Source organism: Pholcus phalangioides, unplaced genomic scaffold (assembly GCF_987345545.1).
Source record: "Pholcus phalangioides strain wild (caught in Gottingen) unplaced genomic scaffold, Ppha-v1.0 ptg000001l_1, whole genome shotgun sequence".
NCBI lineage: Eukaryota > Metazoa > Arthropoda > Arachnida > Araneae > Pholcidae > Pholcus > Pholcus phalangioides.
Genome location: NW_028301594.1, coordinates 30,314,488 through 30,341,311, shown reverse-complemented (window position 1 = coordinate 30,341,311; position 26,824 = coordinate 30,314,488). Strand labels below are relative to the sequence as shown.

Genomic DNA, 26,824 nt, shown 5'->3' with positions numbered 1-26,824 from the left:
TCAAAAACTCACAGAATTTCAGAAATGCCGGAAATTTTAAATTGCGTGGCCACTCATAGCATTGTCACCCAGACATTGAAGTTGATTTCACAAAATACATCGCTGATAGTACTTCCATTTGCATAAGGTAAAGCAAAGAACAGTAAAAGAAAAAAAAGAAGGATTACAACTCTTTAGAGAATGTGTCAATGTCAGCAAAGCAAAGGGTGAGAGCAAAAGAAAAGAAAAATGGCTTCCTGTGATCCTTCAATTTGAGAGACGTATTGAGGAAAAAGGTTGTTGAAGAAAATAAAAAGTATAATTCCACAAAAGCTGGACAAAAAGCATAGGAAGATTTATTAGTGGACAATATAAATGTTCCGATGTAGGTCACGACAGCGCCCAAGAAAATTGTCCCTTCCGTAAGTAGTGAAAGTTTTTTTTTTTCTTTTTTTCTTATATATAAAAACACTAAGGAAAGTTATGAAAAATGAGTTTGTTTATTGGTTTTCATGAGAATTTGTTGGCTACTGCATGTTCATGCCCAAAGCTATGACACTAAAAGATGTATTTATTTTTCGTGAAAATATTTTTCGTATTTTTCACCGTAAACTACTCAAGTGGATATAGGAATGAAAATTTCACCACATTAAATGAAAGGATCAAAAGGAGTTTGAGTGAGTTTGCGGTATTTTTCTTTGGTCGCTTTTTACTTTAAAAATCTGTAAGTATTAAACTCTATCAAATTTTTTCAACCTAGGAAATTTTAGTTATATACATATATTGTAGGGAAAACTGCTATCTATACCTTGGGAACTATAAACCTTGAATCACTTCAAATATCATAAATAGTATTGCATACTAGCTGATGTTTTTGGACTATAAGACATTAGAAATACAACAACCTGAAGAACTTATAAATATCTTACAACTGAGCGCTGTTTCGTTTTTTTGAGAGAGATTTCGCAAGAAGGCACATTTCAGTTATAAAATTGGTTCCTGTTTTCGCCGTGTTTCTCTTTAACTTTACATGTTTAGAGGAGTATATTTAGTAATTATAATCCATGCCGTCACCTGCTGAACCATATCAAGCGCTCAGTCATAACAAGCAGAGGTGTACGCGGGAGAAATTGGTGAAAAAATTGAAATATCTCGAAAGAAAATATCCTTTATGTCCTTTATCCTTTTCCCTTATATCCTTTATTAATAAATGCTATATTAACCAATTTATATTAATTTATATGCTTTTTGAGAAGGGTGGTAACTCCAAATTTCTCGGGAAGAAAATTCTTGTGTCCCCTCCAAATGTCGATCCTGCTTACGCCCCTAATAACAAGCACTTGTGAATAAAGTTTTTGAAATCTTTCACACGTGGTGCAACATCGTGTACCTTGGAACAGCATAAAACTTGAAATTTTCCTAGTTTACCCTACTCAGCTTACACTAACTTTCAATGTTTCTTCTTTTGCATTTAAATACAATTTATATTTTAAATTTTAGTTATGTACTTCTCTCCTGTGGAAACTTCAGCTACCCCCCCCCCCCTCCCTTTCTTTCTTCCATCCACCTTTGGTTATTTCCTGGTCAAATTTGTTTTAAAAAAAGTTTACAATGCAAAAATTGAGCAAAAACTTTCACCAAGTGAAAGTTGAACTTACGTAAGAAAAGTAATTATTTTGTTCATCAGTGCCACAGGTATAGGAAATGTTGACATCACGAATGTTGTATCTCTATCGCAATCAACAAAGGAACTGACGGAACAAAGGATTTAGAAACAATTTTTCCTTTCAACAAGTGTAATAAATAATAATTATGCATTTCATCTAATCATAAATACGTTCCTACCTCCATCCAGTTACTTGTGTGTGTGTGTTTCATATTAAAAATACTCATATTTTTTTTCCAGTAATATTTGTACTTTTTTGATTTGTAATTTCTTCCTTTTTCAAGGCACAAGAACCTTGTTGCACTATGGAAAATTTTTGTCTTCTCTAAAAATCCATGTTTCATTATCACAGTGCGAAAGAAAGATATATAATCCAAATTTCCCGTATGATGTTTCATACATTGTACAGATACTAAAAATTTATTAAGTAAAATTTTGCTGTAAAAATAGACTGAGAAAAATAAGTTCGAAAAATTATGTTCTACAAGGTATGACAATCTCCCCTACTTCATTTTTTTTAAAGAAAATACTGAAAATATAGTAAATATTGGATTTTACCTTAGTGAAAGCTTCAATGTGATTTTTGAATTGAAACTGAAATGGAGTGGTGATCTTTTTTTGCTTTTTCATTTTTTCAAAAAAAAAAAGGTGAAGATACCGTATGTTATGGAGACTTGGGATGTTTTTCGAGTGGTCCACCGTTCTATCATCCGAAACTACGGCCATTCAGTTTGTTGCCTAAAACACCGCACGAAATAGGTACGAGGTTCGAGCTGTATACTCGAAAGAACCCTCGAAAAGCTGCGATCGCGACTTCTGAGGGATTCGATCATCGTTTCCTGTACCTATTCGATACAGACGTCATTACGAGGATCGTCGTCGGAGGATTTCTTGATAATGATATCTTCACAACATGGAGGCAGGTAAGAGCATGGTGTTGTTTTCTTTACGTAAGTATGTATGTATAAAATATTGCCAAAGTTCTTCGATGTGTGACTATCAGTGGTATGATGTTGTCTGATGGTAATACTAAATTTATTCACCTCGTTGGGCATTTCGTCTGTTAAGATCTTTGCATTTGTATAACCAATGTCCTGAAGCGGACTTTAGTCGGTTGAAGCCTTGGACGCAAGAGAAAACAATCGGCTCCTAAAATTTAGAAAAAGTGTGAAATTTGGGTTTTCGGGTCCCTTCAGAAGTCGGGGTCTTGGGCGCGTGCATGTTGCGTCCGCTTTTAAATCCGCCTCTGTCTATGTCGGTAATATGGCCAATTTTCTGTATTCTTTTTATTTCAAATGGGATTAGAAATTTGATGTTCTTATGCTGTGTTTGTTTGTATTGTGTATGTATTGTTTGTACATAAGACCTATTTGTTTTTTGTTTTGTCATACACTTGTGATGCATTTGTATTTCTTCGCGGGTTTCGCTATTCCACAACTCAAGTTCGTTAACAACAGCATGCTCATGAATGTTCTTTTTTCTACTACATTCATTGTAATTTCACTCTGAATAGAATTCAGTTGGTCATGTAGGTTTCTTTAGAATATTTGATAAGTTGTTTTTACGGTGACGTATGCTATATTTACTGCGTATGTGCGAGTATCAAATATATTTGTCAGAAATTTCATGGGACCAAATCTCTGGGTGCCCCCCCCCTAATTTCTGTTCACTGGGAAGGAAGAAGAAGGAGTCATCTGTTTTTTTCTTAATTCACTTAAAAAAAATTCAATTTTTGATCAGTTATTTTATTTCAGTTAAAGCTTGCAGAATTTATTTTCCACTTTCGGAACAAAGTATATTTCTTTCTGTCTATAATTTTCAATAAATATTTTGTTGAATAAATTTTTTTAAGTCAAATACGTTCTTGCAAAAATGCCTGTTAATTTGTTGAGATTTCATGACTGAGGAGGGCATCATCAGGACTTCACTGGTCATATTACTTTCACCTGGTGGTAATATGGCCAAGAGGTAGACTGAAAAATACTACCTTTTCAAATATTTTCTTTTGAGAATATACCTGGGATCATCATTTTGTTTTCTTTTAACAACGCTTCAGAGTATTTTTTTAACATTATGTGTTTTTCAGAATTTACCATACAGGACGCAGAAAAAATCACTGAGAGAGAAAGAAAGAGAAGCTTGGCATGGTCATATATTTACCTTTTTTTTAAGATTTTCGTTATTTTAAGTAAATGAAATACAAAAACCAAACGCACGCGCGTTGTTGTAAAATAGAGAAATTTATGGCTGTCTCAAACTCTATATTACATTTAAATTTTGTTTATCAAGTACTACATAGATATGGGGAAAACATGGACAAGTACATAGATGCACTTCGCCTGCAGGGCACGAGTGGGGCCTACGAAAAACCACTTATATAAGTTGTTATAAAAGCATATGAGCATATAGACAACGTGTCAGAGGAAATCTGAGAACATCAATGTCCACGCTAGATAATAATACGTACATAAGCTGCATTTAAACCAGGGACACGCCTCGAACTTCACCGAAGACACACTTAGTGGTCGGCTGAAGTTGGTTTATTGGGGTTCTCAACTTCAAGGTGCGAACACGAGCCAATCATCGCGTTGAAAAGTCTCGCCACAGAAAGCATCAGGCCTACAATAGCACAAAATAGCACAAATATTCAATCATTTACACTTCATTCACAATTTAATATATAGACGGCAGCACAATAAATTGAAATACAACACTAGATATGCATCCAGACAATTAAGCAAGCTTCTCTCTCTCTCTCACGCGCGCACACACACACACATCCGGCACAACTCAATCGGCAGTAAATTGGCCATGGCGATAGACCGGAGCGATGCTCGGTTTGAAAGAAAGAATCAGGTGAATGTGAAGCTTCCCACATGTTTGAAATAGCGTATCTCTGCAGTAGTTGATTTAATAACATCTCACAATGCTGGTAAGCACTTAGCGAGAAAACGATGACCATTTGGACACTTCTGCTCTGCAGATTCACTACGAACTTTATTAACCTGCAAATAAATTTGAGGAGTCACTCTCTCGTCAATTCAATATAATTTTTATAATCTGCAATGGGGGTATCTCTCTCTATAAGCCACTAAAATTAAATACCTCTAGCCCGGGATTTTTAGTACTGCATTCAGTCCAGCAGTTAGTATTGCAAATACTCCAGAAAAGGGAAAAATTCCCGCTAAATAAAGCGAAAGCTGGAAGCTTTATCCCAAAAAAAATCGAGCTTCTTTATTATGTACTTTTTTCAGCGTCTGAGAGATCGTCTACTACATCGCGCTGACGAGAACGTGATCATCGTGGACTGGAGCAGAGCCAACTTCTTTCCTTATACTCAAGCAACTGCGAATGCTAGAGTTGTTGGTGCCGAAATTGCAAGATTGATCAAGCATCTAAGCGTACGTATAAAAACCTTAAGATACCTTTAAAAAAAAAGTCGTATATCGTTCATTTATTACGTATTTTGAACTAAAGTTACCTGTGAATGCTCATTTTTATTTCTGTTCAATCTCTGTAAAAATTGGTCTCCGGTATAGCGATCATTAGTATTTAAATTTTTTCTCACTGTTTGCTGGTGGAATGTGAAGAAACTAGTCTAGGAACCTCGTTGATACGATGGTCGAAAGGAATTTTTGTCCAGAGCTGAGCCTGGGGAAAAAAATTGCGCTGGTTTTATACGATATTCCTAACCCGTTTCTAAAGCAGGAATTCTTAATCAGTGGACCCCCATGAAGGGATTTCAGTGGGTCCATGAACATAGATGAAGAAACAGTCAACTTTTGCATTGCTATGTAATGAATATTATTTTGTGAAGAGGACTTCATTCTATTACCACAAAGAATCCGTGGCTTTCAAAAGATTAAGAACCCCCTGTTTTAGATAGGGGGCCATTCAAGTATTACGTAAGCAGATTTTCAGCCGTTTTTGACCCTCCCCCCTCTCAGCAAAAGTCAGCAAAACACTGTCCCCCCCCCCGTCACCAAAATTTCGTCAGCAGCTTAGAATATTTAAAAAGAAGATTTGAAGATTATTTTGAAGATTATAAAATCTTCAAAAAGGGGTGGTTGATGACGTAAACAATCTTCAACCCCCCCCCCCCTCTCGATGCTGACGTAACACTTGAATGACCCCTAGACACCCACAGGCAGTTTTCTTAACCTTTGACCTTCGAAGACCGGACACGCCCCACTTCTCATCTTGGAGAGATATCGAAGAGTTCCCGAAGGATGGGTATATCCCAAAAGTTTTATTAAAAACAACGTAACATGACCACCTCAGACGAAGGCAACCAAAAAAAAAAATTATCGTCAACCTGAAATCATATGACAGATAAATAAAATCTAAACAATCAACGCCAATGGGCAATTAAAATTATAAATGGGATTATAAGTATAGCCGTCCACATCCCATAAGAATCTTTTTTATTTCGGAGTTTTCTTAACCGAAATATCTCCGGTTTTAGAAGAAATGGATGGCAGAATGAAATAGTTCAACCAGCACTAGAACATGAACAGAACATTAACATGGATTTTATTTTTCTCTTTCAAGGGTTGTGCTAGGGCAAAAGATTGAGAAGTCCTACTGTAGAAGAAATTTTATCAGTAATTTAAAATTAAAATTCAGGGACGTAAGCCATTAAAATGCATGAGTGGATAACATTAATTTCTCCTACTAATTTTTCTTTATTATTAGTTTTAATTTATAATTAATAATACTTTTTAATTATATGAAACGTGTCCATAACGTTCTTCACTTATTTAGGACTTTTCAATATCAACGTAGACGAAAACTTTTTTTAAATTAACTAATTATTCATTATGCCGTTACTTTTACGTAAGCAAATTATTTTTTGAAAAAAATAAAAAAATTAAACTTTTTATCTCTCCAGGGCCGTATAACCACATGTAAAAATATTTTGAAGTTCGGACAAATATAAAAAGTTAAATTTTGTAATTTTTTAGTAATTAATTTACATAAAAGTATCATACATACTATATGAATATGTACTTCATTTAAAACGTTTTTGCGATTGTGGAAGATTTAAGAATTAAGATTAACATTTAATTTTTCAGAACAAAATGTTTTTGGTAAAGGACTGCTAACACGCTGTATAGTATTGTATTTTAAGAGAATATGCGTAACGATATGAACTCTTCAGGATCATAAAACATCCCGACAATGGAAAAATCAGTACGAAAATACATCGTCAAAATGTTTTTAGAAATTTCTACAAGAAGCCGTGACGCCATCATTATCTTTCCGAATAAGGAGGTGGAAAAAAATTTAAGGACAACCTAAAAATCATGTCTCGAAAACCTACGGATATAAATATGAAAATTTTAGAACTATAATTATATACAAGCGGAACTAAACATTTTCCAGGGAAAATAATTTTGATGAATGCTGCACTGCCCTAGAAAAAAATTGTTTAAATTATAGTAAAGGTCAAAAACTGGAAAAAAAGTATGAGGACACAGGAGCGTGTTTTCTGAAGCTGGGGAAATAATTTTGCATTTTTCTCATGTTGGCGTAAGGACACACAATTCAAAATTATGTGCAAAAGTTTTGTTTTAATCAAGAAAGACACTTTTTTTTTAAAATAATCTTCGCAATTCGAGATTTCATTGATACATATAAGCCATAAATAACTAGTTATGTGATTGTTTTCCAAGCTTGCTTGATGACTGCAATAAGATTATGTTTGGTTTTGTACTGCGTATCATTTTTATACGCTTCGTGAGTCAGAATGCAATACGAGAGAGAGAGCGAGAGAGTGTGTTCTACACACACAGGATTAAGAAAAGGACTTCTGAATGACAATTCGAGTGATTCCACCTGAATTGGCTTCAAACTAACACCTTTTAGACTTTGAACACGTGCAGAAGAATTGTGTTGTTGGAACAAAAGCTACCTAAAAATAATGAGAAAATTCCTCAGAAAATAGGAACTCATTGATATGGCTATATTTCGAAAACATGACTGTCATTGCATAGGCCAGTGAAATTTGATAACATCGAGTCCATCAAATTGCTTCTCATCAAATAAAACATCCTCATCCCACACTTGGAACTGAAAGATACATGCTGTATGGTCAATTCACATCGTTCTTCTCTCTGTGCTCTTTTATAAGGGGAGTTTGCACTTCGGTTTTGCATACCAGACTTTGAATTGTTTTTACCACATTAAGGCAAAGTTCGACGTGCGCAAGGCAAGTTGTATTTCTTCTGAATTACACAGAGAGTTGTTTTTTCCCCACGTAAAAACTGAGAATAATCGTCTTTTTTTTACGAATAGTAAGAGAAAAAAAGCTTTCTTGCGCTAGCTTTCGGTTCATATAATTCACTGGCCCATTTACGAAACTCTAAACAACTGTTTTCAGTTTTTTAATTTTTCTCGAAATTTCATGACTAGGCATCGCAGTTCCTCTGAGAGCAAGTATTTTGCCCTTTCAATATCCAACAAACTTGTTGCCTTTGGCCATCTTCACACTTTCAGAAAATATTCGATTCCAAAAAACTGGTCAAAACATTCCCGGCTGTTACGCCAACATGAGAAAACTGCAAAATTCTTTCCCCGGCTTCAGAAAACCCGCGCGTGTGTTCTTCATACTTTTTCCCAGGTTTTGACCTTTACTATAATTTAAACAATTTTTTTTTCTGGAGCAGTGAAGCACTCAACATTATTTTCACTGGAAAATATTTAAATGCACTTATAATTATCGCTTTTTTAATTTCCATATATTTACACCCACAGGTTTTCGAGATATATGGTGATATTTCGTCTGTCCTAAACATTTTTTCCCACCACCTTAGCGTATCGACCTTGTAAATAAAAGTATTATATCACAAGTTTTGAACAGTTCCCTTCAATACTTGATAACGTTATCTGTTGTTCCAGATCTTCTATCTTATAAACATATATTTCATATATACATATATTTCAATCACGTATTTCTTGAAGGTCGTGAAAGGAAGTTCACCAGAAAGTTTCCATATAATTGGACTGAGTCTTGGTGCGCACGCTGCTGGTTACGCGGGCGAAAGATTGCACAGGCTCGGAAGAATTACAGGTACATTTAGCTGTGATAATAAATTGTTACACGGGCAACTCTTTGTTTCTACTCGAGCGTAAATCGAGATTTTGATCTTCTGTCTTTATTCGTAAAAGAACGAAAAAAATTGCATGTGTGAGCATTGTGTTGTGAATTTTGACCCCGAGCGATGGTTATAATTATATTATGTGAAACAATGAATTTCAAAAAATATATATACTGTATATATATTTACATAGTATTATACAGTATATATAATATTAACAATATAGTAAGTAGAGTTTCGTAATATCAATAGATATATTACGAAACGTGTAAAGATTACGCCTCAAGTCATAAAAATGAGAAAAAGGAATATACCTATTTTTATATGCAGGCTAATATTGCAAATATGAAAAATAATTAGCTGAGGGAGCGGAATTTATCTGTGATAGTTGAACATCCGAAAAATCATTATTGGGGAAAATACAAAAATTGAATTTGTATAAGGCCCCCAAATCTAAAAAATGCCAATTAATAAATTTCACGCTTTTCTCTGTGAAACTCAAAGAAATTTACCTCGTGAAATTTCAATCGAAACTCATTGAGATATTGAGTCAAATCTCGTAATTTTTCGGCAAATTTCAAGCGAAAATTTTCTAAGTCGATTTAGCTTTCGAGACAGAAAATCTTTCAAAAGTGACGAAAAATCAGCATTTTGGACCATCAATATCTCGACGAATTTCGATCCAAATTTCATGAAGTAAATTTCTTTGAGTTTCACAGAGAAAAGCGTAAAATTTACTAATTGGCATTTTTTAGGTTTGGGGGGGGGCCGTGTCAAATTTCGATTTTTGTATTTCCCCAATAATGATTTTTGAAATGTTCACACACAACTATCACAGATAAATTCCGTTCCCTCAGCTGATTATTTTTCATATTTTTGTTGAATTTTAAAATGAACCATAGAATTTATGTTCCTTTCAGTCAATTAAGATGAAACACCCTGTATATAAAAAACGCAAATGAAACTGATGATAGGATAGGAAATCATTTATCCCGAAATGTATGCAAATGTGTTTCAAAAATTGTTGTACAAAATATTTTATCTTATTTCCGTGAAAATAAAACTTACGTTAACCCATCGTGAAATTCTTAATTTGAATCGATGGACGTGGACTGAATAATGAATTCTTGACCGAATTGGGTATTTTCTATTTTTTCAAAAGGTTTGGATCCAGCCGGACCATATTTCAGAGGAGTTCCTGATAGAGTCAAACTAGACCCCAGCGATGCCGTTTTTGTGGACATCATTCACACCAATCCGGCCTCTATTTTATTATTAGGTAATACTGACGATATGCGATTTCAGACTCGAATCGATTGTCCATATTCAAATATTTTTGACGAATAAATCATCCGGATGATATACAGGGTGTAATAGAATTATCTTTTCAACTGTCGAAACTCAATAGAAGCCTGGATGAAATAAGAGATCGGGGAAATGTTTGATATCGTTATTACCAATTGTACGTATCGCAAGGGTGTGAATTGACCATCGCAATATCTCAATTCATGCGATTGCTTTCTTTTTGTTGCCTACAGAACACCACTACGCTTGAGGATTCACACCCTTAGTTATGAATGTTATGCAGTGGAATGAGATGATTTCATATTAGCGACGTCACTGAAAGTGTATGCTAATCTCGTACTTTGTTTACTGCGTTACATTTCGAGAACTGTTTGTGATGCGATTTGCGAAAGTTTCCGAATGATTGACTGCAACAGAAACCGAGCGTCACCCTTTCAATATGGCACAAGGAAGCGTATCAACAGAACATTCCTCTGACACAACACATAGATCTTAATTTCAATGACCATCGCCATTTGCTAGCCATTTCAAAAACCTTCAGTCTATTTTTGGCTTTCCGACTTCGAGACGCGAATCGGTCTCCTTTTGGGAAAGTCTCTCCGCAGAGATCAGGCAAACCTTCAACACGAAAATTCGGGAGTCAGTAGTTTTCATTTCAAAATACGGGACACAAATTGCAGCACCGATAAAACACGCATAACTCTGATAACATAGATACGTTAGGGCATACTCTAAGAAAACACAATCCGGCATAAACCATTTCGTTTGAAATCTCCCAAAGGAATGATTATGAGGTGCATATACGGTTTATTAGCAGTCTATTCTAGGACACCCCTGTACATGAACAAACAGCAAAACCTCACTATCTAATTTTTTACAGCTTTAACCGAGTGTCCAAGTTGTGAATATAATTCTCCTAAAGACGCTATATATATAAACCAATGTCTTTCAACTTTTTCGAAAGGTTTCGGCACCACAGACGATCTTGGACATGTGGATATCTATCCGGACGGAGGTTTGCAACAGAGATGCGACTTATCCGTGTCTCGCTCGTTAATCGAGAGCTCGGCATTCGAAGGTAATCTGCAAGCCGCTCATATTGGTTGTGAAAAATTTTTAAATCCACAACCTTTTTCAGTGCTCATATCAATGTTTTAATTAAAAGACTAATGTAGTCCGAGGCTACTTTGCACCAATGATGAAAAAAATATTCTCAACGTTAACTAGGCCAAAATAATCCATATCATGTCAGTTTCCCGCTGTACTATGTGGTAGCACAATAAATTTTAAGTGCATCCACAGTTCTCTAATATATATATTGTCTTACTTAGAAATAGCACCACAAAAAAAACAGTAATGGTTAAGTAACCCACAGGAGCGGGTTTAATTAAAAAAAAAATAAAGTCATGGCTTTTTATGGCACATTGTTCTCTCATTGTCTTAGAATATATTCATTTCGCATATTACGCTAAACGCGAGTTCTTCCTAATATACTCTCAAAACTGCTGCAAAGTAGTCCCGTGTGTTAAATTATTTCACTTTAAATGCATACATCAGCGCCATTGTCATTTATTTTTCAGCTGCGGCAAACGTATTCGCATGTCCTCACTTAAGGTCGTCGGAGTATTTCACGTATTCGTTCGACTTGAAACATTGTGATTTCGTAAGTGTCGAATGCGATTCCTACGCACATTTCCTTGATGGCAAATGCGATTGTGGTATAAATGGGGAGAGGTGTGCGTTTATGGGTTTGCTTACTCCATTGAATCGATCTCCTTATCATGCTGATTACAAGATTGCGGGCCATCGGAGGTTGTACCTAAAAGTTGATCCGGACAGACCTTTCTGTGGTAAGAATATGTATTTACTTTTTTTCACAAGGTCAAACAAGTTCTTGCCGTTTTCTTTACAATTAGTTTTGAATATCGTTTTATACACACAGTAGCCTACCGATAATTTGAATATCGGTAAACGACACAAATTACATAATTATCTACCAATATAATTATAACACTGTTCAACAAAAAGAAATTAGTGTTTTTTCAAAGGAAGTTTAAACTGTGATAGGATATTTTTGGGTTACAAATTTCAAAACTGGACTTACTTTTGCTGATTGGCTCTATACTTTTTGAAAAATAATGAATATTCTTCACTATTTTGATGTATTCTGTATTACTATTGAGAGAGAGAAATTTAATTTCCATTTCATCTCAAACTAGAGCCAATCTGAGAAACCAACGCCAAGTTTGGATTCAGTTCCCCAAAATCACTGAAATATCTTTGAGAACAAAATCAGTGTTGAGCAGTGTAACTATTTTGGTTTTGACTGAAATTAGTCGTAATGAAACCGAGAATTAATGGACTCAACCATGACACGATTTCATTGACGCTCTTAATTTATAAAATTTGAATATATTCTGCCAATTTAATCATTTCAAGCTAAAAAGTCAAAGTTTATTTTTCTTATAGTTATGTTCATTTTTATGTAGTTCATCAATACAGAGTCACTTTGTATGTGCGACATATAAACTTGGCATCCATTCATCATAAAATCTTGATCAAAAGTATCATTAAAGGGGAACACGGCACTCTTCATGGTGTGATCTCTTTGTCGTGAGTAATGAATCTTTCTATTATATATAGTCTAATGATCTATAATATTTTTCTTTCTAAATTATAAACTTTATCAATGAACGTCAGTATTTCGAACTTTTCTCTGTGACATGTACTCTTTGGGAAACTATTTCACTAAAAAAAAAATTCCTATCATGGCGTAATTTTATGAATTTAAAAGTTCAAAATTTCACTAACAGATGACAGGGTGTATCATGAAACTCAACATATAAAGAGCAACCTATTTTTCGCTTCACATGAAATCAACATGAATTAAATGAAGATTGTTCCAGACTCTACGTAATCGATGTTAGTATTTAGACTATCAGTTAGAGTGTAGGTTAGATGTAGCCCAAGCTGCAACGGGCTGCTCTTATTGAAATGTTAGGTTTATATTTAACGCGAATCGTAATAATCGCGATATTAATTATATTCACGCGTTTAATTCGCATTTTACATGTGGAGTTTTTATGATAAAAATTATGTTTTTAAAATTCTGTGAAGTTTCAATTTATTAAAAACAAACTCTACGCCATAAGTATTTATTGCCACCCGCAATTATTTTAAAAATTAAATGACAATCAAATTCACACACCGTAACTGTTCGCCCACCCAGTATACTTTCAGTATTCTCGACTTTTCACATAATGTGTGAATTTTACAGCACTTTGGATACCCGACACGGCAAACCCGTGAATGTTCTGTTAACGTCACCTCATCATATCGGCCAAGTCGCGCATGCGGAACTGAAGATTTTCGAAGACATCGATGATCATTCAGAAGAGTATGGATATCCTAATTCACTATTCGTCGACAGGGTCAGAGTGACGTACTTATTTCCGTTGTAAGTATTCCATTAATCCATTATGTTCCAAAATTTTGTTAAACTGTTATTTCATTTTTCGAAGAAAAAAAATGCATTAATATGATAACATGAATGAAATATAAAAGAAAAACTGTTTAAAGTTTAAATTATATTTATTAAAATTGGTAAAATTACTTTTATTAAAGTTGTAACTTTTGTAGGAATCAGTTTTTTTTTTTGGATTGTTGTACCTAAATAATGAAGTCCCAAAAAAAGGACAATCGGTTAAAATCGTTTAGCATTCATTTATCCCTTTATATCAGACGTTGTGAAAAATCAACAAAAAAATAATAAATTAAAAATAAAAGTATAAATGTAACGATGATAATAGTTATTTAAATTATTTGGTAGGTCATTTTAGTTCTAATCAAAAAAAAATTATTTTGAAACAATTCAAAGCAAGTTATCTAACCTGGTAAGTACCGTCAGGATATAAATGTACCAACAGTTCCTCGAGGGCAATTAGATATTCAGAGAGCCCAGTCAAGGGCCTTCCTTAACCCTGTATGCACAAATGTGTGGGTTGTTTTTCTCCCTGTAGATTTTTTTTTACCTCTGGAAGTAACGCCTTAACTTAAAGGATTGTGTAAGTTTTGAGTTAGACGTATGGTGAATATGAACTTTGGAGCTTTCATCAGAGGACAGCACCAAAAGTTGAACTTGCAAGCGTTTTTAAGATGGCTTTCAAGAAAAAGTGCCTCCGGAAGAAGTGAGATTTATTACAAGAAATATAGCAACAAAATTCTGGAAAATTTTTTATGTGAATATGAATATACCCTGCATCATCTTAGCTGGAAAAATTTGAACGAACGAAATGAATTATTTCTTCGCAAAAAAATTGAAAATTTGAAAAATAAAGATTTGATGACATTTGTTTTTAACGAATTTTTTCACAATGAAAAAATACTAAAATATCTTGGAAATTCCAAAAATGAATGCTCGGGGTATGAAAGTGTTAAGCTGCTGAAAGAGTTTTCATACTCGTATCCGGTGTTATTTTTTTTCATTCGACAATCGATATTTGCATCTATGATATTTTAAAAAGAAAATAATTTTTTTCTTTTTTTCCATAGACCAAGAGATTATGTGACGTCAGTGGTCTGTCCTCGGAGCGAAATCTTTCACAGAAGCAAAAATAAGATATTACTGACATCAGATGCTTGTATAAATTCGCCAAAAGATTTAATCAAGCTTGGGCCATAAAATGTAAAATCACGCAAAGCTACTACAGCTTTTGGTCGAAGGCTTCGCATCGCTGATAGTATTGAGAACTATATTACGAGCACGTGTACAAAATCAACGTAATTTATATTGTGTATTATTTAATTTAAATCTGTCATGCACCTGTATAAAGCATAAACCGACGTATTCCTTTAGAGGAGAACTACTGATTGTGACTACAAAAGGGCAAAGATAAGTGTCATGAACGTGAAAATGCATGATAAAAAAAAACAGCTCCACACACAATGTCACTTAAAAGATTTATATAATTTTAACAGCTGGGGCGAGTGAATTATTCCTTTTTCAGTAATAAGGGACCGTCACATTTTTGCGGAATGCTCAGCGCTTGGCGATAAAGGAAAATAAGAGATTTCATGGATTATTCTTCTTGGGGACGCAAATGGGTTGGAGTAAAGGGTATTCAACCTTTAGAAGAATACGGGTAACTTCATCGATGTGGAAACGTGTGAGGCGGCCGATAATTAAGTGATCTTTAAATGTGCCGTAAGGCACTTAAGTGATCTGGAACTATGCCGTTGGTCACTCAATGATCTGTACTGTGAATGTGCTGCAGGCCGCTTGAATGACCTGTAAATATGTCGCGGTTCACTTAAGTGATCTAGAAATGTGCCAACTAGTCCATTTTTTTTAATTAGGTCACGTCGCGGGCTACGTCAGATGACTCCGAGAGCCACATTTGGCCCACGGGTTGAGCATGTTTGGATTAAGTAATTCAGTTATACGGCACGTTGTCATTTTATGCACTCGGGCTAATTTATCCTGTTCGGTTATAGGGCTGTTACTACGATAAAGCAATAAATGAAGCATTAATTTTGAAACTAATTTTATAATCTATAAATATACATTCTAGTACAAAATTGTGAAATAAATGTGATAATGGGTTTAAAAAAAAGTATTCACGGTGGTGGATTATATTAGCAGTACACGGTCCTAAGCCCAATTATAGATTGATGAGCATCTAAGGTGACTGGACTTGTACACAGAATGAATTTGGTCAACCTGAAAAAAAATACGTATATTGAAAATATAGGATTTAAGAGCTAATCAAACTATGTATTAAGAATAAATATTAAATTCCAGGCTGCGATTAGTTATCATAGAACCAGTTTTGATTCCTCACCTTCCCGAAGAGAAATCCATAGTCCTGATTTCCATCTGGCTTATCAGTGGATAGTTATTTCTCTGGCGAACCACTCTGGAGACGAGTCCGGCAACTTTTTGTACAGGTTTCGGCTTCCATTTCAACACTGCACCATCTATTTTGCCGAGGATTCTTCGACTCGTTACGACGTAAGATCCCTTCGAAACTGCATCGCTATTCAAAAAGATTTGTTATGGGTGTGTGTATATATATAAAATCAACTGTACCCAACGGTGTACATGTTAAAGCCCGAAATCGACTAGTTCGTGAATTGGCCAACTTCGTTGTGAATTCACCTGGACAATGTCCGAATTTCGGTCTTTGGCTGAAGATCCCTTGCCAAAATCCGAAAAGACACGATTCGGGATCATAGCCAAGTTTTGATCGTTGTGAGACAGTATGTTTTAACCTACTGTTGGGTATTTCGCCCTTGCGTGTAGGATAGAGCTTCAGCTTGGTGCTGCCGTTATGTAGCACTAATTAGCCTTGCGGTCGAAGGCTATAGATTTGTATCTTTAGCAAAAGCCACACGACGGACATTGAGGGTTGGCATCAACCCTCAAACCTGGCTCCGCTGGCTCTCCATTCGGGATTTATTTCCACCTCGCCCTGCCAGATCTGTACCGAGTCGGATGGCGGCGTCCGGTTTACGAAAGTTACCTGAATACCCTTATAGATGGGATAGCTGTGTGTACTTGCATCATCACCGCCAAGTTGGCCTACTTATTCGTGATAATTACAGTGTGTCCACGTTAGCTATGGCAACCCATTAGTCACGATACGATAATTTTTTTTCCTTCAAAAAATTTGACTATTTACTATAGTTTTTTTTTCTCTCAAATTTCTTTTTTTCTCGTCACATGAAGCTGATCCCATACAGCTACTATACATAGCAATGCATCACACGTTGGCGACGAAAAAAGTGGATCTAATGACTACCGGACCCGTCTTACATCAACGCATCGATCTTTGGTCAAGGATCTCCAGCCACTTTGAGAATTGGCCAGTCAAATACCAAAAAATCATTAATCATTTCTGAAAATCAAACTTTAAAACTCTCAGCCAATTCGCGAAGTGGCCGGCTACGTCGGACTTTGGCAGTAGCATATATAGTCGGTAAAACTTGCATAATTTTTCGACGGTCCTCCAAAGTGCAGTTAAAAGGTTGATGCCCCCGTCTCTAATGTGCCCATCAAAAAAAAATCCACGTTTGTGTGTGCAATTTCTGCCAACATATTTATTAAAGGTCAAATGGAGCATCTCAGAAATCATAGAAGTTGTGATATAAAACTGTGTTTCCTTTCAAATTTTCACTCTCAAGTTTGTCCCTTAAAAAAATATGCTGCTCTTTTACTTGATTTCCGAAACTGCGGAAATTAAAGGATCTCCAGGGGCGAATCGAGCTTACCTCCTTAGAAATCGACCTGGTCACAATGGGCTCCCCCGAAGCAACCATATCGACATCGGGCTTAGTGCGGACGCCCGATCGACATAGAACCACAGCAGTTAGAACTCCCAACCTCAAGCCGTCCGCCAGCTCAGGCTCCCAAAGTAGTTGGGTTACACGAACACGCCACGGTTCACAGCCCTCGCGCTTACCTGTCACCCTGAGACACAGCCTAAAGCCGGGATTACACTATATAAGTTTAGTAAAAGTTTTTATAGAAGTTGAAAATGTAACCAAAAAACACATCGGCTGCATTTGCCTGAATGTAATCAATAGGCTTATTCATTGTTTCTTCCAAGTTTTGTGAAAGATCTCTTATCGAACTTTCTTAGTGCAATCCCGGCCTTAGAAATTCCTTTGCTTGAATTTCGTATTCTCAAGAATTCGGTAAAACAAGATGCACATACACCCTATTCTTACCTGTCATCCAATAAGAATTCTGCTTCACCTTTATCGCCAATGAGCGTTATAAGAAACTTGTTCTTATTGAACAAATCCCTGGCTCCTAAAGATGGCAAAGCTGGTAGAATCCTGGCAAAAGCTGGTTCGTTCACATCCGATATGTGAAGCCTGTATTCGAAAACTGAAAAGGAAATTGGAATCAACAACATTCAATATAACAAAAATAAAGAAAATCTGTAGAATTTTCTCTGCGATTTCATCTCACCGCAATAACGAGGATTCGCTTCAGTGTACAAGTAATACGACGAATTCATCTCTTTGTGAGATATATCTGTGTGGTAGCCCATGATAGTGCAGTTCTCTCCGCTTTTCCCACAATCTGTGCAACTTCCAGCTTCGTATTCTTTCCAGGATCCGCACCGGTAAGAAATCATCTGGCAATATTCGGAGTTTATAGACTCAGTGAAGAGCATAATGGCCCGCATATGACTGCAGATTAGACTGCGTACACCTGTGAAAATGAGCGATTATCCATGTATTGCATGTCAGTTTCTTGCAAGTAAAATTGTTTGTGAAAAAAAGTAATCGGAAATACTTAAGCTTATTTTCAAAAAGGAACATTTCTATTTTTTTCCGAAATTCATTTTTAAACGGTTTCTGAATGTTTGGGAGGAGCTGTCGGATTATGTAACGGGGTTTATTCCAATGGAAATGTTTTTGATAAAAATTGCAATGTAAAGTTAGTCATTTTTATCAAAAGGGAACACATCCACCTCCTTTATTCACTTCGGTATTTGTTCGTAGAACCTATCAATAACGGTCACCAATGGGACCTAAAATTTTGTCCGCTAACAAGGAGAGTACCCATTAATGGATAGTAAAATATATTGAGTCCCTCTGACGTAATTCGAAAGTTCCATTAGAGGAGGTGTCCATTATGGGAAGTTCCACTGTAGAATGATGGTGTTTCTTATGTTAATGACAAGAGGGTAGTAAGTGTACCTTCCTGGGCTAGTAAAAACCTAGAACTAGCAGGTGACGTAGAAATTTCCAATTTTCAGACTTAGTCAGCTCTAATTTTAATCAAAAGATAACGTTTCCTAATGCATGTAAATGTTGATCAGGAGATATAGTATTTAAATATTTACTCTTCTACCATTCCTTTATGCTGCCAGTTAGGCTAGTTTCTACTTTTGCAAAAAGCAAACGTATTCCTCTGGAATAAGTTTTTTACTTGTACTGTAAATTTAGCAAAAGCGGCAATGTTCCCTTTTGAAAATAAGCTCCTAATTTCTATTCAATAATAACGTTTTCAAGAAAACTAATTTTTATAAATTCATTCTGCGAAAAAATTAGTTCCGTAGAGATCAATATTATTCTACATCACTACTTATTACTATTACAATATTATTCTACATTAGAAACTCACTTTCCACAACTCCTCTTTCAACTAGCGATGTGATATAATTCGTAGCTGTGCAACCAGGCTGTAAACTTCCACCGTTCGGATAGAAATCAACGTGGCCTACGGGATCGATTATTCCAATGCCTACGATTAAAAGAAACCCGCATATTCATGAAAGTGCATCTATTTTGTGTGTAAAATTCCCATCGAATAGAAAATATAGGCACATCAGAAAAACTTCTTTCCAAATAGGCAATATAAACATATTTCAGACCTTGGGCGATTATCCTGATGACCACGTTCTGCACATGCAATCCAAAACTTACGAGAAATGGAACTCAAACAAAAAAACTTAATAGTATAGGTACAAACTGTGTCTCTTTAAATCTCTGGATTGCGTTATAAGCAAATGAAAAAAAACCATTCGAAAAGAGTTCAGTGGCATTACCGTTGGTTAACCTTTTAAGCATTGACGAGACATCTCGCCTACTTAAAAGGTCTTATTTTCGCATCGACAAGCCCAGATATTTTGTAAAGTTAATTTCTTAAGGGGCCTCTCCTACCTTTTAACATGGTAAAAAAACTTCCTTATGTAGAAATAATATTAAAATGTTATTTATCCATTAATTTCAAATTTTTACCACATGATTGTCTATGCTATCTTATGCTAGTACGAAAATTTTGTGTCTCTAATACTTAATTTTTCACAAATTAAAAAAAACTCATTAAAATCAGCTTGCGCGCATGACAAAAAAAAAGCATGGCATCAATGAAATAAACTGTCCAGTTCATGAAATGACGAAAAAGTTAAATTTTATCAACTCAATCTTTACCTATTATTCAAAATTAAATTTTTAAACGATTATAAATTTTTTTTTAAGTATACTATATTTATAAATGGATCCCAAACCTTTTCACCATTTTATGAACTGAACAGTTTTTATTTTGAATCAATTTTTATTCAATTTCATTGATGTCATGTTACAGTAAAACTTCGCTATAACGATATACCCCTCTACAACGATATTTTCAAATCTTGTTTGGAATTGCCTATAGTGCATTGTTAAACATATCTCTATATACAATGATATCCACTACTACGATAAATCCCTCTATTAACGATAATTTTTTTAAGAGATTTTGAAACCGCTACAACGATGTTTTTTATATTTCGCTGAACATCGTCTTGAATTTAATTTCAAACTAAATAACAGTTATTTGTTTTCATTTTCCCAACAGCGTCTAATAATATCAGTGTAATGGTCAAAACCACATGATCACCGAAAATGTTGATGTAGCTGTAAATATTGCCACTTTCACTATAAAACACAAAATTGCAATACGGTAAACTATTTTACAGGGACGATGCATCTGAATGAATTTCAATTAATCAACTAGTTTTTCGACGCGAATAAATACTTTAAAGCGTATTCTCTGATGGTACTAACAGATTCAGAAAATATACCAACAGCAGCATAAATTTGGTAACACGTGATGACAATGTAAGCCTCTCGATATATAACGACAGTCCCTCTACAACGATATTTTTTCTTGGACAACAGAATATCGCTATATTCAGGTTTCACGGTATTTTATGCACACAAGCTGTTTTTAATGTATTTTTTTTTTTAATTTGTAAAAAATTAAGTATTAGAGATGTGTAAAATTTTGCACTGGAACATAAAATAGCATATACATAATCAAATATATGTGGTAAAAATTTGAAATAAATCAATGGATAAATAATATTTTTAATAATATTTCGCCGTAAGAAAGTTTTTTTTATGTTGAAAAGGTAGGAGACCCTTTGAGTCTGTTTCACATCGGCAGTAACTCAGCAGAGGAGAATTCAGCTTTATGGTGTGGGTACGCAAAATCGACCATTTAAAAACACCCGTGCTGTGCTAGCTACACCTCAAAACCGATTTTCTAACTGCAGTGTTCTTGTGGTGTGGAACCGATCTTAATATACATACTTTTCCCCTATACTTCCTTGCACCTGCTGAAAATCGGAAAAACCTTAAAAAAAATGGCATTTTTTATAGATAGACAACAGACCACAACCCCCGGACTTATGCAAAGCACCTTAGTTCCGTTACCTCAAACGAGGCAGAGTTGTGTTGGAAAAAGTTAGCAAAGATTTATAGCAGTGTCTTTCCTTGCCCCGTGCTCGCAAGTATCGAATCACTCGCGTCGTTCTTTTCTTGAAAACTGCCATCAACTCGATACAACGTGCAAGCCATTTGACCAAAATGGATAGCTGAACCCAATGACTAGGGAGAAAAATCGCACGTGCGCCCAGTGGCACATAAGGACCGGGGACCGCATCCTGGGATTTCAAAAGAAGTGTGGAAAAGACTTGTGGGGCAGGTAAGAAGTTGACATGTTGAAGGGGGAAGAGATTTGAAAATGGTCTAAATACACAATATGTAAAAAGCCTCCACTGCGACGGGAATAATCAAACAGAGCCTCCGTTGACAGTGCTGGACATTCACATTTCTCAATTACTCGCATACATTATTTACATTACATAAATTTTCTTTTTTTCATGCTATTGTGAAAGCACATAAACATTACTATGAAGTTAATACATATTGGGAACAAATATCACCGTGAGCTCATACAAATATTCAATGCTACTGGCATTTTTTATAGAGGGTTTTTAGTGATTTATGCTATGCCGCTTAATGAGTTTAAAAACCTGTGAACTTAAAAAAAATCAGAAACAACTTATGTTGCTCATAAACATACATGAATCACAACAAACCATAAGGAACGCAATTAATGTAATACCAACCACCAGCATCAGTGTGGATTGCATCAACAAACTTGGCATCTGATGGGTCGAGACGCTTTCTCGGAGACTCGTTTTTGAAGTGATACATTGCAGGGTCTAATCCTTCGAGGGAGCAAAACGATCAAAATTAGTGTCTATTCATACTAATGAATAAAAATTATAAAAAATTCGTACTCTTCTATCTCTACACAAAAATGAATTTTATGCTTAAGATATGGATTATATAAATGGAAATAGTAAAATAAATCAATGTTTTATCTCAAAAACTTTAAAATATACGATAAATTCGAAAAATATAATTTACGACTTGTAAAACCGGATTGGACACGTGACAACATTGAGGGTTAAATACGTGAACGTCACGAATATAATTACGATACGTACCAGTAATTCGTCCAAGAGGTTTGATCCGTTCTCCGGCAAAACCAGCCACGTGTGATCCTAAGCTGTGACCTATTAGGTGAAACGTTTCAGTTTTCGCTCCTACTTTCTCCTAAAATATGAAAATATAGCTAATGAAAATGCTCAGCTCGAAGATTGATCTGATTGCACATACAAATAGTTATGGACACTAATTATACAACATAATTCGATTTTCTGTAATCGTACATTGGCTGCTCAACTTATATTACCAGTTCAAAATATTGTCTTGTATCATAAACACTTACTGTATTCCCCCTAAATTAGCCGGGAAATGAGAGTATTCTCGGCATTAAATGAATGTATTGCCACAGATTCTGGAAAAATTTCTTGAATATCTCTTCTAAAAATCCATTGAATTGGCCGAATGCATACTGTGATCCTTATTAAACCAACTTTTTCCGGCATGCCGGAAACGGACCAGGCCCAACATTCGAAAGCTAGTGTAGCTCGAGTTTTACGGCATGCCGTCTAATACGTGGGGGGGGGGGGGGGATACGTATTTGGAATATACAAGTATGTACTACAGTAGACCCTCGATAACCCTGCACATCCAGTATTCCGTTCACGCTTTTTCATACGAGTTTTTTTAAGCACAGAAGAGGAAAGACGTCATTTCCAGTGCCGTCTTAATTCATGTATGGGCCCACCCGGGGCCTCAAAAGCAAAGAGAGCCTCGTGATAATGAAATTTAATTAAGGTTTTTGAGAATGAACTACTGAATTTGGGTAAGCAGGCATCTCTAGTCGGATAGAGGCCTGAAAAAAGATTTTCCAGGGGGTTCATGGCTTATAAGACGGACCTCTTTCTTTCAAACCGAGCACAACTCCGGTCTATAGCCATGGGCTATTTACTATGCGGTGAATTTTCCGGACATGCTCGCCAGCGTGGCTCAAAATTGGAAACCACAAAAAACAGACTTCAGATGACCACTACTGCGGCGCCAGTGGGGGTTCTCACGAGTCTTAAGACTACGCTGGTCACTGCATATATATGCGCAGATTTTTATATTATTCAAATGGGATTTTTCAACTAACATCTATTAATCCGGCGATTTCAGTATTCCGGCACTGCCTGCCGTAATATGGTGTCAGATTAGCGAGAGTATACTGTATCCCCACGACTAGAGCATTGGCTCCGCTTCCCCCCCCCCCCCGAAGCAACACCTTCTATACTAGAAAGAAAAGGGTCATATGCAGTTGGATAGACCATGCTGGGAGAATGCATCAGCAATCGTCTTATGAATCCGATTTATAACTCACCCTAAGATATGCCAAAAGATCCGCAATCTCATGTCCAACTTTCTCTGTGTTACCGGCAGCTTTTGAGTAAGGAATTGAATTCCCGGAACTCCAATCCACGATTATAACGTTGAAATCACCGAGCTTGAGAAATTCGTCTTTCATTTCCTGCAAAAAACGAAATTACACGGTAGCTCTAATACAATGCGTTACACGAATTAGTATATAATAGGGAAAAAAACGATTTTATTCACTTTGAATTATTCTGTTCAAATTAGCAAACACGGATCCTAAAATCAAATATTATTTCAAAGTTCGTCGGATTATAAACACTTACGTGCATCCAATCGGCGATCCGTACTTGATCTAAGAACCCGTGAATGATGACTTTGGTATCCAAGGATGGATCGAAATCTTCGAATGACTTCTGATTTGAAAGGTTCAGAGTTCGACTTTGTTTCCTTCGACCGAACAAGTAAAACTTCGCCAATTTCTCAGGAGAATCTAGAACTTGATTCGTGAACGAAAATAATTTTCATGTTATTTTCAAAACTGACTGGATTTTCAGCTAATTTTTAAATTTCATTATGATTAATCACCACATTTCAAAGTCTATCCAAGGCTCGCACTTATTAAACATGGAACCTGATGTGAAAATCGCGTGGCCCCTCTGTGCGACGAAAATGTTTCACTAATTCCTTATTTAGATTATCATGAACATTTTCACATTTAAAAGGTGAAAACCTTGGGGAAAAAAAAAATCATTACTGTCACCGTGAGTGTGGGGCTTGATCATTAACGGATACAAGCCCCTTAAAAGGGGGACATTCGTCCCCTTCCGCCTATGATAACACAATTTTTTCACTGATCGGGGGGGGAAAGCCTCCGTCTATCTCCACCTATGAACCTGGTGTGATCTCAGCTGTCACATTACCATCCCCCATGGGCTGTTCTGCTAATCCCAACAAGCAAAACAATCCGCAAAAAATTCTCATTCTCTCAAAAATCATTTTTTAAATTTTTTTTTTTTGGCATCTATTAGACCAGTGATTCCCAACGTGGGAGTTAACGTCCCCTGGGGGGCGATGAAATGTTCCAGGGGACGGTAAATGCTACGGGTATAACATGCGATTCTATGTGTTAGATTGCGGGTGGGGGGGGGGGGAACGATGGGACAAAAAAAGGTTGGAAAACTATGTATTAGACCTTCAATCACATTCGATGTAACCGAAGGTCTAATAGTAACAATATGTAATTGATTGTTAAGAAATTTTCTTAATGTATTTGAAAAAAATAATGAATTTTTAAAGTTCACTTCAAATTTTTTTTGCCATGTTATGGAATTAATTCATTGGTAAAAATAATTAACTTACTTCGATCTTGTTTTTCGGTTTTGTAGACCGGCTCCGATATTTCGTTCAGCTTAACAGCAAGGAACGGCTCCAAGAGCATCAAGTACATCATAGCTACCGACACCATGGCTGCTGTAGCACCTGTTCCCATAATTAGAATGAAACCGATCACTCGACAATAACAACCTGATACCTATTAGTGCTGTAACGAATTATCAGGTGGCGTTGTTATGTTGCGATTTTGCCGCCTGGTGGCCGAATGGTTAGCACTACAGCCTCTATTTCAACGAGGTTCGATTCCCAGTTTATGACAAGTTTTTGTCCTAACTTGCGAAATCGGCTAGAAATATTTTTTGTGGGTCAAAAGGCCCCTAAAGCGAAAAATGGTATGGTGTATGCCAGCCATAGGAATTGACATAAGTCAAAATCAAAGACATGTTCGCGGGTCCACGCTGAGATTTATATTTTTTTCTGCACACATGAGAAGAAAAAGTACAGAACACTTTTGAAGAAATGCAAGCACACAATATGACGAAATTTGAAATGCATATTTTCTTGTACCACATGATTTTCTAAGCATGTAAAATTTATTTTGAACGGTAGGTTCCGAGCCACCTTTGGGCTTGTGTGATAATTGAAGTCTTCCCGTGCCGCGTACTCACGGTAATAAAATGAAAAAAAATATGTATCAGTTACCTTCTGCCCCTGTAGATAAGGTGCCAGATTCAACTATGAAAATGTAAAAATGAATATTTAGGACAGATATTCGTCTCGCAAAAGAAACTCGGTTGCGGAACCAAATCTAGGGAAAGGCAGATGTATTTGATGCCAAGGGCATCACATTGGCTCTTTTTCCCCCCATCCAAATTCATGGGGAGGGGAATAAATTAATAATCTTTCATGTATTCTGAATTTTTATCAACTCCGGAATTATTTATTTTATCTGTTCTGGACAGTGTTCGCCAATGCGCATCGAGATACGTGATTAACGCATCAAAATTCGATTTATTAGAAATTTCGTTGGGGAGTGAAAATACTCCAAATTGTAGGTAAATATGTTTTCCAGTATAGTTATTTCTCTATTTTTCATTAAAAACCCCCATCTTTTGCAAAATTAACCCTTAAAATTTTGGATAACAGTAAAAAATTACTCTTCAAAATTATTTTTTCGGATAACATTGCTTCTGGAATCATTTTTTCATTAATTCTGAATTTTAAAAGACACTGGAAATTTACATTCAATCATTTTGATGAATCATTACTTTCAATGCATTTTGGAAATGTTTCTTTCATCACTTTAAAATTTGAATCACTTTTTCACCTTGAATTCTCATGAGTTTAAAACATTCTTCAGTTTTCAATTTTCATGAGTTTAAAATATTCTTCAGCTATAAATTATTATCAGTTCGAGAATTTTTTACAAAATGTACATTTAGTCGTGTTTATACTTTTTCTATTAATATATTTCAGCATTATTACGTTATAATAATAATTGTTGTTCCGACTAAGAGAAATCTCTCGTTTCTGGCTCAATACCACGAATTTTTATGTCAGAATTATAAATATTTGGTTGTTAGAGAACCAAGAAAAAAAATCCAAAATCCCGTATTGTCACGAACATTCGTCATTGGATATAAAAACTCCGCTTATTAACTCCATTTGTTTTCTTGGAGAGCAAACTACACATAAGAAACTCCACGCAGTAAATCCATATTTCTGATTATATATCAAACAAACAGAACTCAACAATAATTCCCAGAACAACAGGGATGAACGTCGTCATATGTCACGACGCCGTGTCTCGATCAATCGTGAAATTAGGAACGTCTCCAGGATTCAACGTCTTTTG

General features: G+C 35.6%; 2 protein-coding genes across 2 annotated transcripts; one reads left to right on the top strand and one right to left on the bottom strand.

The window, feature by feature from the left end:
• The first annotated feature begins 471 nt into the window (after nucleotides 1–471).
• LOC149090351 (pancreatic lipase-related protein 2-like) lies at nucleotides 472–15,894 on the top strand. Its single transcript, XM_089234336.1, has 10 exons — nucleotides 472–656; nucleotides 2,294–2,568; nucleotides 4,900–5,046; nucleotides 8,609–8,717; nucleotides 9,908–10,024; nucleotides 11,015–11,128; nucleotides 11,631–11,900; nucleotides 12,540–12,663; nucleotides 13,328–13,507; nucleotides 14,602–15,894. The coding sequence occupies exons 1-10, from the start codon at nucleotides 545–547 to the stop codon at nucleotides 14,729–14,731; spliced, it is 1,578 nt and encodes a 525-aa protein (XP_089090462.1). The 5' UTR covers nucleotides 472–544; the 3' UTR covers nucleotides 14,732–15,894.
• Nucleotides 15,573–25,173, bottom strand: LOC149090350 (lipase member H-like). Its single transcript, XM_089234346.1, has 10 exons — nucleotides 24,997–25,173; nucleotides 23,961–24,133; nucleotides 23,645–23,791; nucleotides 22,347–22,455; nucleotides 21,963–22,064; nucleotides 19,190–19,309; nucleotides 18,026–18,271; nucleotides 17,779–17,941; nucleotides 15,891–16,085; nucleotides 15,573–15,769 (listed from the first exon to the last, which is right to left on the bottom strand). The coding sequence occupies exons 1-10, from the start codon at nucleotides 25,124–25,126 to the stop codon at nucleotides 15,685–15,687; spliced, it is 1,470 nt and encodes a 489-aa protein (XP_089090472.1). The 5' UTR covers nucleotides 25,127–25,173; the 3' UTR covers nucleotides 15,573–15,684.
• Nucleotides 25,174–26,824: the final 1,651 nt, after the last annotated feature.